Genomic DNA, 19,000 nt, shown 5'->3' on the forward strand with positions numbered 1-19,000 from the left:
AGACAGCTGTCGATATGCGCTCTCTCTCACACTACAGCTTGTCTATAGTAGTACAGGCCCGTACCCATCCATTATTTGTTTGATCGCCTGGCAGGTAGAAAGCCCCACCGAAATGATCTGTCTTTTTGGGAATCTTATTTTATAGTTATAAATAACACTCCATTAAAATTTCAAGCTGCCTCAAAAACATTTTGAATAATTTTTTGCAAAAAATGTTTGCACGCGTCTGGCAATGTTAAAGCCCCGATTGAATTGTCTGGCTTATTTTTTTTCGTATTTATTAAGTATTACACTGCAACATATATAAATTGCGTATTGCCTCAAATATATTTTTGGGGAAAAAAAATTAATATTTTTAAAAATGTAGGGGTTGGTTTAGCCCCGCTACTCACCAGCCAGGTCTGCAATTCCGTGTTGGAATATAATAGGAGAGGTATATGACAAGTTTTCAGCTTGCCTCAAATACCTGCCCAAAAATTGGTGCCAGCTCTCCTACTAATCCGCCGGGACAGAAAAATTTACCTCAAAATAATAATCTTAATTATAGTAAAATCTCGCATACCTCAAATAATCCGATAGCTTTTCGAAAAATCTACATTTTCTAATAATCCCTGATTTTGCTTGGTGGTAAATATTGAACAGACTAACCAAAAGCATTAAGAACTTCGCAGATTAAGATAATTGAGGGCGTGTGATGGATGAGAAATATAATTCTCTGATAAAGTGAAAAATAAAACAAATTAATATGTCTGTAAAAATGTAATTGATGCACACAAAAGTTGATTCCGGTTTTAAATTTAACAACCAAATTCCATAACTATAAAAATAGAAATCACTCAAATTCACAAAGTAGGAACGAGCCAATTTTATTAATCGCTTGCACATCTTAAAGATGGCAGATTAATTCTTTTTTAAAGTTACATTTCTTTCCTAATGTTAAATATATGTCAAACACTCAATCGAGCGAGTCATTAAATTTTGTTATGGGGACCTTTTCATAAATCTATCAGAATAAAAAATAAATGATGGAATCGCGGCAAAGTCAGCTTAAAACTACACTTACAAACTATTATGAAATCAGTTCAATAATAAATTATGATCTTTCTGCTAAAATTAAACGTTGGTTCTAAGAAAATATTCATAAGACCTATTAAAACAGTTACATAAGGTCTAAATTTAACCAATAGAATACTGGGATTGACATATTTCTGCCTGTTTCTCACCAGTCTTCGGTCAATAAATATTGTTTCACCGGGAACCGAACCCAGCAGCTTATAAAATACAAGCCACCCAAATAACGGAAAACTCATTAAAATGTTGGAGCTGCTCAAATATTGTCTTAGTGATTGGGTGTAAAATTAATTATAATTCAAACCATGAAATAGATAACGATTGTTTATGTAGACACAGAGTACAAAGCAAGCGTGAAATGAAATAGTCGACACTGGCTTTGATACAAAAATGGAGGCCGTTCATCCCTAATCCGTGCATGGTTTTGAATTAACTGTCAAGTATTCGGTCATCTATTGACTTATATAAAAATGGGATTTTTGAAAACCTAATTTAAACCTAAATTAACCACTCCACATTTCAGTCACAAATTAAACACTCGAAGTTACTATTGAACTGGACAAGGGGTCGTCGACCTTTGGTCGCTTGGAGTCCTGTTGTTCCTCGGGGAGTTCTTCGGCCGCCCTCTTCTTGGATTCGGCTTGAGCGACTTCGGCGATGACTCCGTCTTTGAACCGTACAATAATCGCAGTCATGTTATCACAGCCCGTGCCGTCGCCCATTGTGCTCGGAGCTAAACAATGGTCGAACATCTGTGAACAAATGTATGTCTCAATATTTTGCTGCATTTGGTCCGTATAATAATTATTATTGCATTTCTAAATTTCTTATAGTTCAGTAGCAGGCTTGATTCATAGACAAGGAGCAAATTTTTTTAAAATTTGTTCTTTGGTCAATTGTGAGGGCCCAAGAATGGTAAATTATCAAAATAATGGACCTCTGAAACATACATATACAGAAAGACGTATACGTGTCTTTAAAAGTACAAATATTTCATTGATTTCGGACTGACGTTGTGGAAAGATAGTATCTTATCTCAATCCAAATTTACTTTTATTCTGTGATATTTGATTTTAGCAAATATTTATTCTATTTTAAAACAATATTATATACTAGTGATTTGCCTCGTCTTTATCATTTTTCATAGATATTAATATTTGAAATATTTGTATGAAAAGTTGGTTGGTTTAATAAAAAAAAATATAATTACAGAACTTTATCAAAGAGCATCAATTAATTAACCACCTAAAAAAGGTAAATTACCTCTTCGCATATTTGCGATAGTTTCTCCCTGCCTTCAGCCAGCCTCGGCAAGATGAAGTCGCACACCTCCTGACTAGACATATAATTCCATATGCCATCACAGGCCAGCACCATAAACTGGTCCTTCTCTGGCTCTATTGTCAATGTCTTGACATCCGGTAGAGCTGTGATCATCTGCTCCGTGGCGCCCAGGTCTTTATTCTGTTTGTACGAATGGTCCCCGATGGCCCTGGACAGGTTGAGGCCGCCGTTGATGCGGCCGTCGTTGGAGACTTTGCCTCCCGCTTTCGTGATCCTTTCCAACTCTGGAGCGTCCTCGGGTTTGTGGTCTATCGACATGTCTATCGCTTTTTCTTCTCTGCATATTATGCAACGGGAGTCTCCGGCGTTTGCTACGTATAGCTCATTGCCTGTAAAGAGGAAATTTATTATATTATAAACATCTTAATTAGCATAGTTTTATTTGTAAAGGTAAGAACAGTTTCTTCACACAATATGTTAATAGGGTAATAGCTGGATATGTGTAACTAGCCCTTGCCCCCGACGTTGTAGAGTAATCTTGAAGATGGCAAACTTTCATAACCCAATTTAAATCCTTTTTTTCAACTCTATCTCAATACCAAAACATAACAGAGACTTATGTAATTGAATATCAAAATATCCAGGCAGGAAAAATTATTTATTTATTTACAATTTATTCACACCTTATACAAAAACATTTATATAAAAAAATAAAAAAGCAGGTTACATAAGTTATAAAGCAGCGGGCGGCCATATCCCTAACAAGCGATTTCTTCCAGGCAACTCTAATATGGAACAATAAAAAAAACTACAGAGTAAAGTACAAGATGGGCATAAATAATTAACAAAATAAAACTCAAAATAACACGTAACTATAACTAAAATAAAGTAAATTGTAAAGAAAAAAATAAAATAAACATAAATTTAAAACCCAGGGAAAACGTTAACTGAGTCACAATAATTAATATATATAAGTAGTAGCTAATTACGCGGCAGAAAAAAAATTCATTAAACGGAAATCGTTTAATATAAAAAAAAACGTCTTTTAATATCTAATTTTATTGAAAGTTACCTATGTAGTGTCTGTGAAATAAATATAAAATTATCAAGTATAGTACTACTATATACATTCTTAATAATGTTAATGACCCACATAATTGATAACAAATATTATGAAACAAGAGTTCGCTAATATTCACACTTATGAAATGAACAATGTCAATTATAAAATGGCTATGACTAGTGTTTTGCTTTAACTATTCAACCGAGGAAAATTCGTTAGTAATATGTATTGACAATTTTTTTTTTTATCAATATTTATAATGTTATCTTAAAACATTTGCTCAATTGGAAGTTTTTGTATATAGCACTGTCACACACGTAATTACATCGTACAAAAACTAATTCACATTGTAATTAATAAAGAACCCATGCCTTTGATAACAAGATAATATATTTACTAAAAATGCCTTCAGAATGTTATCGATATCCGGAACGACTGAACCAAATGTTTCACTAGTAGACTTTATCTTACTTGTAGCTTTACAAAAAATAATTAACTAAAGTTGCAGATAGTTTGTTGGCAATTTCTCTCGTCCGTTCTAGTTTCTATGAATCCTAAATAAACAAAAATCCATCATATAAATAGTACAAACCTCTCAACAAAGCAACGACCGCTGTACACCCACTGTCGTTCCCAGGCTCCTCGGTCATGGAGATGTCTTCTCCTTCATCACTAGACTCCGCTTCTTCGTCTTCTTCCTCTTCTTCCTCAGCTTCACCTTGAATTTTAGATATAGTAGATTAGATTACTTCATATAATATAGATATGTACATTGTTTACAAAGTAGAAGTAACATGTATTACACTAATATAAATGCAAATGTAGGACAAGTTATACCTTCAAATAAAATTAATTGAAAAGTATTTTTTTTATTTTAACAAGAAAAATAAACAAACCGTCATGATTGTAGAACAATGTCGGATTTGAAAAAAATCCAAAAACCACTTTTTATCATATTTGGATACTTAATTGACTAAATATTATGGCTATATTAAAAAAAAAACCATGTGTTTTAAATTTCAAATTAATCAGTCGGTAGTGACGGATTTAATAGGTACGCTCATAGAAACATGTTGTTTTCTAGAAATCTGTTTAATGTTAATATTTTTTCTAATTTAATGTAAATATTTTTATTTTGTTTAAAAAAAAAAACCCTTTTGTTTGCTTGTATGCCATGCCAATTGTCATTATTACAGAATATGAATTAAAAAAGTTATGATAGTAAAACTAACATGATTATATTATTTTGAAATGGCTGCCCTGTAAAAGTTTACTAATTGTCAGATCAGTCACTATTCTAAGACTTTTTGAAAATTTTTTTTTGTTTAATATATCCATCATAAACCAATATGTGTGTAGATAACATAGGACAATATATATATATATAACAGGATATTTACCATCATTAGAAGACTCCTCTACGCCATTAAGATTGTCTTCTTCTGAAGAGTCTACCTCGCCTCCTTCAAAGGTCTCATCGTTGGAGTCACTCTCATCATCATCGGCAGTGGCTTGACGGAGCAGAGACTCATACACGGCTGCTGCCGCTCTTCGGAGTTTCGATTTCTTGGGACGATCAGGCATTGGTTTGTCAGAGCTTGAAACCGGAGACTTGTCTAAAAGTAAAATTTTCAAATAATAATGCAGACAACCCAAAGAACATAACTCTTTCAATTGGATTAATTAGAGCAAATATTTTATATAAAAATTAAGTTATAAATCTTAAGGTGATAACAGGACCTATGTTAAAATTAATATAGTATATAAATTTACCTTTACTCGCTTCTGGGGTTGATACTCCATTAGAAGACGTAATGTTTTCCTCACCCTGCTTAGAATCTGAGACCTCCCCGTTACAGACCTCTGCTGGGCCACTATTAGGCTTATCAGTGCTTTCACTTTGTTCCGGCTGTCTGGAAGCATTATCGGCTGAACTGTCCGGAGTTGTATCTACCTCCATTGGAACTTTCTCTGGCGTTTCTTGTGGTTCACTAGTTGAAACCTGTTTTTATTACAAAGAAGTTAATGGGGCAGTATTAATAAATAATTAATTTTTAATGTAAGTGAGAAACTGCATAATATGAATCCTAACAATATTAAAATAGAACAGTCACATTACTAGCATTTGATCCATCTGAGTTCTAACAAACAAAACAAAACAAAACAAAAGGTTCTAACAAACACATATTTATTATTCATATACGTATCACATTATGGCAGTAAGGCAGTCTTAGCCTAGTGTTCAGATCGTGTTGCTTAAGCATGGGACTCTGAACCCTGAGGAAATATTTTCAAATGACACCTTTGTATCAATCAATTTCTATTTTTATGAACACTTGCTTGTACAGTGAAGATAAACATTGTGAGGCAACCAGCATGCTTAGATCCGAAAATCAATCTATAAAAGGAAAATGACCAAAAACAAATGCAATGCAAAAAGCTTGTACACCATTATTTCACTGTCACATTTCCTTCAGCTTCCCGGGACCCATAATAAATGTTTTCGGGACTAAAGCTATTGTTCAAATTCAACATAATTCACATGTTTTGAAAGAATTATAGTAGGGTAAATTCATAATTTAATTACCAAAGGACAAAATGCTATTTCTACATCTCTTCTACTTTGAGAGCCAGATCAGCATTACCCTCAGGACCGCCACATACTACCTTCATTCCAGGAAGCTTGAATATACAAAATGCATTCTGAAAATATCCACTATTTTTCTTCCAAATTTTCATAAAATGCAAGTGTAGATTACCTCTCCATTTCGTTCTTTATCATCACTGGAATTTGTTGAAGAGACTCCTCCGGTATCATCCCCATTTTGTGTTTCTTTTGAATTTGCACCATTACTGCTAGAAGAGGCCTCAATGGGCTGTTCACTACTTGACCCAGCGGTGCTACACTCTGCACTAGAACTTGATGCTCCCAAACCTATAATTTATTTATTCTATAATAAAACAAGTTTTTCTTCATAGCTATATAAATTGTAATAACTTATTTTCAATTCAAATTACAAATTCGTATATTCATAATTGTTAAATAAAAAATATTGTTCCTTACTCAAAATTATTAATACCCATTCATGAAGTGTATGACAGTTTAATGATTTATTTTTACCTGAGCCACCTGGTTCATCAATATTCTTTTTAGCACGAAGACAAGGAGATAGTGGAGTAGCCTTATCACCGAGCCTGGCTCTGTGTAGTGTACTTAATTTGTTTTCATACTTAGCCAGCACTTCCTGAAATCGAGTTATTTATATTGTTTTGTTGTAAGTATATTAATTATATTTTCAATGTAAACACAACCAAAACAATGTCCATTTATATATTATTACACATATTTACCTGAAGGGGAAGACGAGCCTCCTTATATAAATTACTAATACACTCATCTTCAGATTCCTCATTGTCACTGGGTCCAGCAGGGTTTATTTCACCTGTAAATTAATTCAAGTAACATTTTCATTTCAGGTAGTTAATATATAATGCGTTCAGGGTGCTGTTGCGGCTGCCTCGATTCTGCAGCGCATCGGGGATGTTTGCTGAGGCGCGGGTGGATTGTTTTTACGCCACCATACGCAAGAGATGTGCATCCTTGGTGCGCAGGGTGAGAGCTAGCGGTAACGGTATCCTTCGCATTATCGCGGACCGAGTCGATTGCCCATACATGAATCACTGTTCCTCTATTTCATGCGGAATTATTCCGGTATGAATTAATGTAAACATACTAACACTTAGATTTAAGGTATTAAGCTGTAATTTACTAACATTGTTATGGAACCTTGTTTTCTGAATTAAACAATTAAATAAATAAATATATGAATAAATTGACATGACAATCATTTTAATTATTTACCTGCAAGCTCTTTCAAAATGTCCATAACCTCTTTTGTTGCAATTGAAGCATCAAAACCAAGAAAGGCATCAGTCAATGCTTTAACCAGATCTCCATTTTTATAAGCCTCTGTATTTTTTATGAAATTCGGTAAGTTCTGAGAACAATATGTAGCTACTTCAGCTCCACCGTGCCCGTCGAAAACCGCAAATAGTGATGTATTCGTATCAAAATCCAAGATTGTGTTATGGGCATCCTACAACATCAATTCTAAATAAATACAAACAGAAACCTAATACAAACTTTATTAAACCGTTATAATGTACAAGAATGGTTAGTTCGGTTGTAAATGTGTAGCATGGAGAGGATTCTAATAAATTAGTAGGCGTTAAAGATTATTATTACTCCAATGATAACTCATATGTTAAATGAATAGATGAGTATGTGTATATTTATTTGAGATGTTAAAAGACGAAAATCATTCGACTAATGTGAATAATTTTATGATCTTACTTCTTGGTTGACACGCCACCCCTGCATGGAACTCGCGCCGCATTCATATTTATTGTTTGATTCATCATTAGATATTTTTTCCGTAACGGGTTCTGATAAATATGCACCCATACTATAGATTTGTCGACATAAATTTGTTAATTAAAATTATAAACGCGCGAATTCACACCGATAACTCCCGTAGGCGGCAAGCGTAAACCAAAAACTATGGAATCAGAAAGATTAACCAATGATTATAGAGCTTGATCTTTAGATTCTCTAGTCTATCATTAGTATCTTAGCACTAAGTCTGTGCTATCGTTCATAATCTGTAAGAAAAAAAAAACAAATTTTTACATAATATAATATAATATATTATGTATATGTAAGAACTAAGAATATATTTAATTAATTTAATATTGTTATGATAAAGTAAAAGATAAACAACGAGTAAAATGTAAGAGAATGAGTAAATATTATGATTGAAGCCACCTAAACAGCCATTTGATTAACAACTTCAGTATTATTTAAGGTACTGGAGTTGTTTGCAAGCCTCAATACTAAAATAATACAATATTTCTATAAGTTATACGAGTTACGACAAATATCAAGGTATTAAGTAATCATCATAATATCCGTTGTAAATTTCAAGGTTTAATAAATCTGATGTATTATAAGGGAATACCTATATGTCTCTCTTCGTGATAGGTAATTGTTGTGATATGTATATTAAACAGTAATACAATCAAGTAGATAAACAAAATTATTGTTTTAGATAAATCGCCATGGCTCGGTCAATGACGCATTTGTTTTATTCCGTTTACTTACAAACGTTTCAGTTGAGTAAGACTACTTTCTTGATAGCGGAATGCCGAATGGAAATGCGGAATAGAATAACGTCGGGATATCACGGAAGTTATCTAATACCTAGGTAACACTGAAAATTTTTAAAATATGAAAAACGGCTTAATGTTCTCGTAGAATGTTGCCAATACTTTTATTGTTTTTCGAAGTAATCTCCGTTCCTCTACACATCGTCGCATTCGATGGAACCACTGAGAAAAGCAATGGGCCCATTCTTCCTTAGAGGTCTCTTCTATGGCATTTTCGTACGCTTTCACCGCATCTGCAGGGCTCGTAAAGCGAATACCTCGAATTTTGTCTTTTCTTTTGGGTTAGTAGCAATATATCCAGCTTTCATCACCTGTGACCATGTCAAATACAGCATTTGAGTCACCGCCGTTGAACTTATCTAACATTTGGCGACACCAGGACATGCGAAGGTGTTTCTGGTCGTCGGTTAAAGTATGGGGAATCCATCTGGTACAAAGCTTCCTGACGCCTTAATGTTCGTGTATTATTTTTTTGAACTTGACTCATACCAATGCCTAGGCTTGCACATATCTGCTGATAGGTCACTTTCTTATCTTCCTCTATCATTCGTCGCACAGCACTGATGTTATCTTCAGTAGTTGCTGTTAAAGGACGTCCCTCACGCGGATCATCAATGAGATTGCTACGTCCACGCTTAAACTCGTTAAAGCAGTTGTAAATAGTGGCACGAGATGGGGCTTCGTTAAGAAATGCTAATCGCAGCCTATCACAGCATTGTTGATGACTAAGCCCTCATAGAAAGTAATAATAAATCTTTGACCAAACATTTTCTCGCGTTAGGTTAATTTTCACGTTTAACAAGTGTTTTAGATTTGCCGCCAATTCACAAAAACAAATGACAAATTAATGCAATATACTAAATTAGGTTACCAAAGAGTTCTAAAATTTAAATTCAAAAAAGTTTTCATAAGCAATGTTTCTAACTGGCCAATTCTAAAAATTTTCAGTGTTACCCACGTATGATGTACTATACTACCTACGTATCTACCTATTCAATTTTGTAACAATTAGATTGGACCATATATAACTTATTTATCTAGAGCGTGTTCTCGAAGCCTATAAACTTACATAATATTTATAGCAAAAATCTAAAATCATATCAAATTATCTTTATACATATAGGTAACGTAATGTACAAATAACATCCCGCATTATACACCAACATCTTTATAATGATATAATACTATCGTAATACCCTCATCTTAACTAATTACATTATTTCTCATATTACTATTAAAAATAAAATGTTATCGAGTTAGTAAATACTGTTATCTCAAAGAAGACGTCTAAAAGATTAAATACTCGTTGTTAAATACGAAACATTGTGTATTCTGATTTTATCGTTGCGTTAAGTGTAAAAGGTGAAAATGGATAGTGCATACGATCAAGCGCTGTACGAAATCGGAGATGAGGGGAAATTTCAAAAGAGTTTCGACATAAAGTACAATGTTTTTTTAATATTTTTTTGGAGTATAGTTTATATGAATATTATTATGTCTTTAGCAATAACTCCATATACATGTAAATATCCCGAGAAACCACAAAACTACAGCGGTTATGATTGGAAATTGAAACATATACCACAGTAAGTATTTAATTTAACTGAATAAAAGTATTTTTATTCAGTATTGTGATCAAATATACAGTCCTCACATAATTAATATGTTGTCCAATTTTATAATATTTAATTACAGCCAGACGAATTTAAAGGGTGAAATTACATTTGAGAGTTGTATAATTTACACTGACCCAGATTTAAGTAATAAAACAACAGGTACGTTACTACTTACGTATGATAATGAACTTTTATCATGTTATGTAGTTATTTTATTTGTAATTTAGTTATTACCTTAGAATTAATAAAACAAAACATTGCGTATTCCTTATCAACAATTTTATACCGGCCTGGATAAATCTGATACGAAAATCGAAGGATTAGTCTGATTAGAAATGTTACAGTCATTATACTAACCCAGTTACTAAATATTAAACTAAACACTATTCCTATTACGTAAACTCCAAATAAATATTTAATATTAATAATTAAACCTCGTTTATTCATTGAAACATTCATCCATCTTTACAAAACCACAATTGTATACAGAAATAATTATGATTTTTCCAAGGACCTCTTATAGAGTATAGGCCTCCTCCAACTGGTTCCATATCTTGAGCATTTTTCTCCTTATCTTCTCCACCAACTTCTCTAAGCTCGTCAGACCACCGTGCTTTTGCACAATACAATACAGGGCGACCTCTCTTTCTTTTCCCTGTTTATCCATCTGGCCTTTTCCACCCTGTTACCCTCTTTGTCCATCTGGCATTTTTTATGCGAGCGGTGTGACCGACCCATTTACACTTAAGTTAATTCCAATGGGATAATGCATCCCGACAAATAAATTATTAACAATATGAAAAACCTGTTTACCTTTCACGATTTTGTAGAATGTGATTCTTATATATACGATACGACTTGGTACGGGACAACTATACCATCTGAAAAGAACTGGGTGTGTAATCAAGAAATAAATATAGCTAATATTTTCGCATACAGTAAAATTGGCGAAGCGTTTGGATCGATATTCTTCGGGTGGTTCGGTGATGTGTACGTATCTTTTAATTTAAAATTAATCTTTATTATTATGTTGCATTGTACGACTCAAGTCTGGGATCGTGCGTTCGAAACCCTGCTGAGTTGTAATGGATTGTTCTATCTATGAAGGTGAAAATATCTTGCAAGTTCCTATTTAGAAAACCATGCGTGTATCAGGCAATAGTGTCGTTCCACAACTGAGCGTTTTTAATGCAGCTTTTGCCGCGCACCATCACTATGTGGAACCAGCCGCCCACTGAAGTATTTCCGAACCAATTCGACTTTGGGTCGAATACGAGTTCGCACTTACAAGCCCTCTGGCAATGTAAGTGTCTATGGGCGGCGGTCTGACTTAACATCAGAGGAGCCTTCTACCAGTTTGCCGCATATTATAACGTAAATTGTATATAAAAATAAATGAGGACGCTGGTTATCTTAGGGCCTCTAAAATTTTAAAGTAAACAAATTCGGAAATTTGAGGGCAACTACCGAAGACCAAAAGTTATGGTCGCACTGGTTATTTTATTTGTCAAGAATTTTCATAAATCTATTTTAAAATTAGATAATAATAATTAATAGAAACGCATAAGATAGAAACAATTAACATCCAATTCGAATGATCAGTTAATTAACTAAACGCGAAATGATTTTGTCCTGTATTTTATTTATTACTCGTCAATTATTATTGAAGTTTAATAAAAATATAAAAACTTGTGTGTTGTTACTCGTTTCACCCGATACCTTTAAAAGCACCATCTTTGATGATGTAGTTCTTGTGCTAAAAATTAAAGGCCAAAGTTCTTATCGTGTGCTGTCCGATAATGCTTTTTAGTATTATCTCTGCAAACCACTAACTTATTTGTTTTATTTTGCAGCTACGGACGTCGAGCCACTTACGTACTATCACTTTCACTGATAGTTGTGGGCCGACTGGTATCTTTGATGGCTGGCTCGTCATTTATAATATTCGTAGTTGGATGTATTATAGCTACTTTACCCTCGTGGTCTGTGCCTCAGACACTTTCCGTTATTTCCATGGAAATGTCATCATCTGCTCGAAGGTCTTTTACTACCTCGCTAAGATACACAGCGTTTAGTATTGGATTGGCAGTTATGCCTTTTCTTTATTGGTGGCTTCGCGATTGGAAAACATTCGTGATCGTCACCACTGCTCCTTTGTTGCCATTTATTATGTTTTCCTGGTAAGGTTTTATTATATTTAACGTTGCTAAGATTCATATCAGATTAAGGTTTATCTGGTAGCATTTAGACGGATCTTATTCACCGGACTGAATAAAGCTATTGTTATATTTTAGAGTCGAGACTTAGTCTAACCACATAGTAAGACTCCTCTATGTCGAATCTTACAGATACACAAGAGCGTAAAATCTAAACCATTCTTCAAACAGTCTGTAACAAGCACATAAGGGAGCCGTTTATTAATATTGACGTTAATTAGAAATCATGAAACATAAAAACCACAAAAGCGGTCTAAAATACCGACGATTCGTAATTGTAGCCGTGATATCTGCATTTATAAAGGAAATACTTACATTTTATTGGGACGTTGGATTAATAAAATGCTGAGTGGTCGCTCAAAGCTCGAGTGCCAACTCTAGTTCTTGTATCAGATAACACTACTGGCTCGACTTGGCTCGTTCGAATTTCTAAGTAATGCAATTTATTGGTAAATAGATTTGATGGTGCTTGGTAGATTTTACCCTTTATTTATAATTAAAGTTAAGAAGGCATCAAGAGCTGATTACTCTCGTATTAAAATCCAGATAATATCATTATTCAACTGTGAAATTAATCTTATCGCGTTTACTTTTAGGAATATACCAGAATCAGCTCGATGGCTGTATGTAGAAGGGAAGTCAAAGCAATGCGTCAAACTTTTAAATAAAATAGCTGAAGCAAATAATTCAAAACTAAAGCCTGAAACCGAAAAGGAGCTTTTATCGGTTAGGAAACAGAAGTCCTCTAGTAGTTTTGGACCTTTGGCCTTATTTACTGGAGCAAGATTAGCATTTAATACAATTTTAATTCTTTTATTATGGCAAGTATCTACGCTTTATCAAATCTTGGCATTTAACATGGAACAGGACATTTTTGGCCTTTTGCTGAAAGTATTTAAACATTGTACTGTACATAAATTAACTTATTTCTAATTTGTTTCACTTTTTTATTACGAACAATTTTTAAAATCACGTTTATCAAAAGAAACATGTGTTCTTAAAATATATTTTTTTGCATTATTTTCAGAATTGTGACATAAAACATATACTTCCTTTAATATATACTTCTCCCTCAAAGGCCGGCATTGCACCCGCTAAAATGAGTGTCCATGGCTGCGTTTTTCGGGCGTCCTAGGGCTCGCTTCGATAAAAAAATCTTTAACAGTGTGATTATTTTATTTTCAGGGTTTTTGTATCAATATGTTATTCAGTACTAATTTTGAGCACGGGTGAAAAATCAGATTCCAATCCGTTCATACAATTCTCCATTCAAGCTCTGGCCGAGATTCCCTCCAATTTTATAGGAGCTTGGTTGTGTAACAATATTGGGAGACGACGTTCTGCTTCTGCTTCGTTCTTTGTCATCGGAACTATATGGATTATTGTTGCCTTGAGAGAAATGAGTTAGTATTTTTGATGATTCGAAAATGAGTCTCGCTTGGTCCATGTTTTATTGATATATAGTATATTTATTATTTACTGTATATTTTTTAACCGGCTTCAAAGAACCCGTAGACAGACAATTCGACATGCATTTTTTTTTCTTTTGTTTTTTTATTAAAGATTGTTGCTGCGCGACCAAGTCCTTTGGCATAACATCCAACTATACAAATTAAACTCAACAATATTCAACGTATCTATAAAACTAGCTAGCCGCTTTGTTTCTTCCTACAAACATAATATTTATATTTGTGTAACGAAAATATCGTATCGTATGATTTAAAAAAAAGGGTGCGTGTACTTATGTACGCGCTTAAGAAGTTATACTTCTTTGGCATTATTAAAAATAGTTTGTGATTGCATGCAAATAATTAATTACAATTAAATAATCAAAGACTGAAAAAGGAGTCATTATTGAAAAATTAAATAAATAATTATTTATTATTATTCTCTTACATTAAGTGTAACATAAATTCTATTTAGTTAAAAATAATCATTATTTAAATAAAAAAATATTAAAACTCCTTTATTTGTTTAAAAGGTAAATGACAAATGTCATTATGGTCATTTAAAATTCTTGGCATACGAACTTCACGCATATTCTATTTCTTTTTACTTGTAGATTGTCTTATTCCTATCTCGCTCGCGCACGCTATAATCACACTCCCAATTTTGTGTCACAGGTGCGCGCGCATCGTAAAATTTCACTCTCATAAATTTTTCATAACGCGCCTAAAGAAGTATAACTTCAAAAACTATAATACTAGTAAATATCTCCATATTTGTTTTTCTAGCAAGCATTGAATGGCTTCGCGCGTGGTGGATTAGTACTGCACTAATTACAATTGGAAGGCTAACTATAGCCGTTTCCTTTTTCGCAATCAACTTACTGAATTTGGAAATATATCCTACCTGCCTCAGACAATCAGGACTCGCCTTGGGAAATGTTTTATCGGGCATAGCTTCAGCTCTAGCGCCTTATATTTTGTATTTAGTAAGTGGACGTTTGTTTTAATTTTCTGAAAGGTGTAGTGCCGATAAGTTATCCAACATGATTATTTAGATTGTAGATCATTATAAATTTTGTATGATTGTGATGAAATTAATATTTTTTATTTAGGTGAGTATAACACATCAGTCAGCGTATATGGTCACGGGTTGACACTTATAATTAAAAATTAAATTCAAATCTTTCATTTCCTTTAAATTCGTCAAAATGCCTACTACATGAAATGTAACGGAACTAAGGTAGTTTTAGCATGCAAACACTGCTCCCATACATGAAAATATTATATATTACACATTTAAATCCATGTAAATTTTCAGGGACGCCGGGTCGATCCACGTTTACCTGGCTTAATTCTTGGGACTTCTTGTTTGCTAAGCGTTTTTATTTCAATGTTTTTACCGGAAACATTAAACGCCAAGCTGCCGGAGACAATAGAAGATGCTAAAGTGTTTGGAAGTAAAAGAACTCATTTTTCAAAAGTTTCTTGTGAAATACAACGTACTGAAGATTTTAGTTAAATTATTATTATATTGTGAAAGTTATTTGTTATATAATTGACGATCTTTTTTTTTTTTTTCTTTTATTATTATAATATTATCCTCTTTTCATCACATCTCCTGTATGCCATGTAAGAGAGCGTTCAAGTATTACGTAACGAATTTTGGGGGGGAGGGGGTCCTTTTGTAAAACGTTACAGTGCGGGGCGGGGATAGAATTACGCGTTATTGTTAATATTATTTTCGTCTTTACGTACTGTACATTTGTGTTACACCACATAATGGTAACTTTTAGGTACAAACAGGTAGTGTAGGTGGTCACGAAACGTTTTTCTATTGGTACAGAAAAACGTTATGGCGCGTTATGGGGGGGATGGGGGGTTCAAGAATCCAAAAATTGCGTGACGTAATACTTGAACGCTCCCTAAAATCATAAATTATGATAAAACTTCTATTCGCAATCTGTGGTCTATCTGCTATTGCTTAGACACGAAAAAACTATGAAGTGATTGATATTTTGACAATGACAATCGTTGCTAATGCTTTGGACTTTGGTCTGACTCTGTGGTTATTGCTTATTTTCTGAGGCTTGTCTTTTTTTTTGGGCGGGAACTCCAAAAAGAGCGCGCGTACATTTTAAGTTTTTATTAATTTTATTTTAAATTTTAGCTATTTTAGCTTAAAATTTAGTGAAAATATCAGAATTTAGAGGTGGTGTCTGTTAGAAATGGAGGGTAACGAGGGGGGCGGGGATAACCCGCCCACCTCAAATAAACGTCCTCGCGTGGAGGATCGTGGTGGTGACTCCAAGGAGGACTCTGGCGTTGGCGGTGGCGGTGAGCGAAAAGACTCCTATTTACCGTTTTTCAAACCTAATTATAAAAGACTTTATCCCGAAAACTCAGTAAATACTGACTTTAAAGTATTTGTTGAATCTACCAATAAGGATAGACTGGGCAACAAGAGCCCCATATACTTAAATCACATTTTTTCAAATGAAATTAAAGGTGTGACGGCAATTCAAAGAGTGAATGCCAGTAAAATTGCAGTTATATTTAAACAATATAATACGGCAAATAACTTTATCAACAATACATCATTTTTAAAAAAATATGACTTGAAAGCTTCCATTCCTGCTGCACAGATAGAAAAGACAGGAATCATAAGATTCGTTCCCACTAACATTTCAAATAAAGAGTTGTACAGTAGGCTAACATCAATTTATGAAATAATAGCAATCAGAAGATTCACGAAAAAAGTAGGTCAGGAATATGTGCCTTTACAAACTGTTAGCATCACATTTCTATCCAATATTCTACCAGACAATATTCAATATGATTTATTCTCTTACAGAGTTTTTGATTATATACCTCCTTTACAGCAATGTTTCAAATGTTTCAAGTTTAACCATTCAGCAAAAATATGTAACGGTAAACAAAAATGTTCAATTTGTGGAGGTGAGCACTTATATAAGGAATGCGACAAGCCAACTGAAATCTGTTGTGTTAATTGCAGCGGACCTCATCTAGCTATTTCAAAAGTATGTCCAATTAAAATGAAGAAAATTATGGAAAAAAAGACTAAAATTACTTATGCAAGTGCTACCTTAACTAAACAAATAAATGACAATGACTTTCCACCACTACCAACATCGAAAACACCTGTATATAATAATGTAAATAAATCTGTATATAAATCTGTAAATAAGCCTGTAAATAAGCCTGTATATCATTCTGTAAATAATCCTGTAAATACACATATAGATAATGTAAATAAACAACAAGACATTAAAAATCAAATTGTCTCTAACAATGATGTACTTATGGCCCTTGTACAGACATTGGTGGAGCTAGGCAATAAGGGTGATAATTCACCTACTACAGTGAAAACAATTAGGGAAATCTTAATTAAAAATCTAAAATAATGGATCTAGGTCCTACACAGTCTAAGCTACGTATTGCTCAATACAACATTCAAAGTGCCAATAGTAAAAGACCCCTGCTCATTCAATTCTTGAAACAACAAAACATTGATATATGCCTACTTAACGAAACATGGTTCAAAGATAACACATTTAAAATACCAGGTTACAATATTTATAATAAAAATTCAAAGAATAGTCATAATGGTGTGGCAATATTAATTAAACCATTCCTCAAGTACAATATTATTAACACTAGATTCTATGAGGACATTCAAACTGCCGCTCTGAATCTATCAACAGTAAGCAGTAATTTGACTGTTCTTTGTGTTTACTGTCCACCGACTAGTCGTCATATCAGATTAAATAGATTACATAGTATTATTAATAATCTTCCAAAACCAATATTTGTAAGTGGTGACTTTAATGCTCACCATATAGCATTTGGTTGTTTATCTAGTAAGAGTCGAGGCCACAGTTTATTTAATATTATTGATGACTTAGATTTATGCATTTTGAATGATGGTAGTTTTACAACTGTCAACCAACCCAGACGAAATCCTTCTGCTATTGATGTAAGCTTCATCAGTGCTAGTCTTGCATCTATGTGTGAATGGTATGTACATGACAATGCCATGGGTAGTTATCATTACCCTACAATAACAGAAATATCCTTAACTATTGATAAATATCACATTGGTTCACCAGTAGACAGATTTTTATATAAAAAGGCAGATTGGACTAAATACAACACTCTTTCCAGAACAGTTTTCAATAATTTTATCATAAATTTTGATGACCCTATATTAACTTATAGTGCTTTCTGCTCTTGTTTGGATACATTAAAAACTATGACAATACCTAAACTTTCAAAATCAAACAGTTTCAAAAGTAGATTGCCCACACCCTGGTGGAATGATATTTGTGAACAAAGTGTCATTGCATCTTATAATGCTTTAAAATTATATAGAAGTGTACCATCCATAGAGAATTATATTAACTATAAAAGAAAGGATGCACAGAAAAAAAGAACAATAGCAGAGCAGAAAAAAATTGGTTGGAATAATCTAACTAATACTTTCAGTAGAACAACACCCATTAGTAAGATTTGGAATTTACTTAAAATGTTCAAACGTGTTAAAACTGGCAATAGGTCATGTAGAGATGAATTCATACCAACCTTTTTAGATAACATAACAGATAATAGTAATTTAAGTGAGACTAGTAACCTGAATATTTATTTTAACTTAAACAATGACAATCAAAATTCTAAATTTTTACTTGAACCCTTTACTTGGTCAGAATTTTCAATAAGTTTACAATCTAGACGTAATACAACACCTGGTATGGATGACTACCCTTATCTATTGATTAAAAATTTGGATGAATCAGCTCAAAAAATATTTCTAGACATTCTCAATCTTCTTTGGCTTAACAACTATATTCCACAGGCATGGAAAACACAGTGTGTTATTCCAATACTTAAACCAGACAAAGCACCAGAACTTGCTAGCTCATATAGACCAATATCTTTATCTTCATGTCTTGGCAAAATTTTTGAATCAATGTTAAAAGTCCGTCTTGACTGGTATGTTGAAGCTAATCACATCATTCCCAATGTCCAATATGGCTTTAGACGAGGGCGAAGCTGTGCTGA

At 33.4% G+C, this 19,000-nt stretch overlaps 2 protein-coding genes across 2 annotated transcripts; one reads left to right on the forward strand and one right to left on the reverse strand.

Annotated features, from left to right (window-relative positions):
- Positions 1–744: 744 nt before the first annotated feature.
- On the reverse strand, positions 745–7,989 carry LOC125054466 (probable protein phosphatase 2C 58). Its single transcript, XM_047656387.1, has 10 exons — positions 7,773–7,989; positions 7,281–7,515; positions 6,770–6,861; positions 6,540–6,663; positions 6,178–6,353; positions 5,192–5,420; positions 4,819–5,034; positions 4,011–4,136; positions 2,335–2,744; positions 745–1,823 (listed from the first exon to the last, which is right to left on the reverse strand). The coding sequence occupies exons 1-10, from the start codon at positions 7,881–7,883 to the stop codon at positions 1,602–1,604; spliced, it is 1,941 nt and encodes a 646-aa protein (XP_047512343.1). The 5' UTR covers positions 7,884–7,989; the 3' UTR covers positions 745–1,601.
- Positions 7,990–9,692: 1,703 nt separating this feature from the next.
- LOC125054892 (organic cation transporter protein) lies at positions 9,693–15,491 on the forward strand. The gene is made up of 8 exons (XM_047657036.1): positions 9,693–10,230; positions 10,340–10,419; positions 11,091–11,250; positions 12,114–12,440; positions 13,073–13,297; positions 13,662–13,879; positions 14,711–14,910; positions 15,243–15,491. The coding sequence occupies exons 1-8, from the start codon at positions 10,013–10,015 to the stop codon at positions 15,441–15,443; spliced, it is 1,629 nt and encodes a 542-aa protein (XP_047512992.1). The 5' UTR covers positions 9,693–10,012; the 3' UTR covers positions 15,444–15,491.
- Positions 15,492–19,000: the final 3,509 nt, after the last annotated feature.

The sequence above is a fragment of the Pieris napi genome, chromosome 12 (assembly GCF_905475465.1).
Source record: "Pieris napi chromosome 12, ilPieNapi1.2, whole genome shotgun sequence".
Taxonomy (NCBI): Eukaryota; Metazoa; Arthropoda; class Insecta; order Lepidoptera; family Pieridae; genus Pieris; species Pieris napi.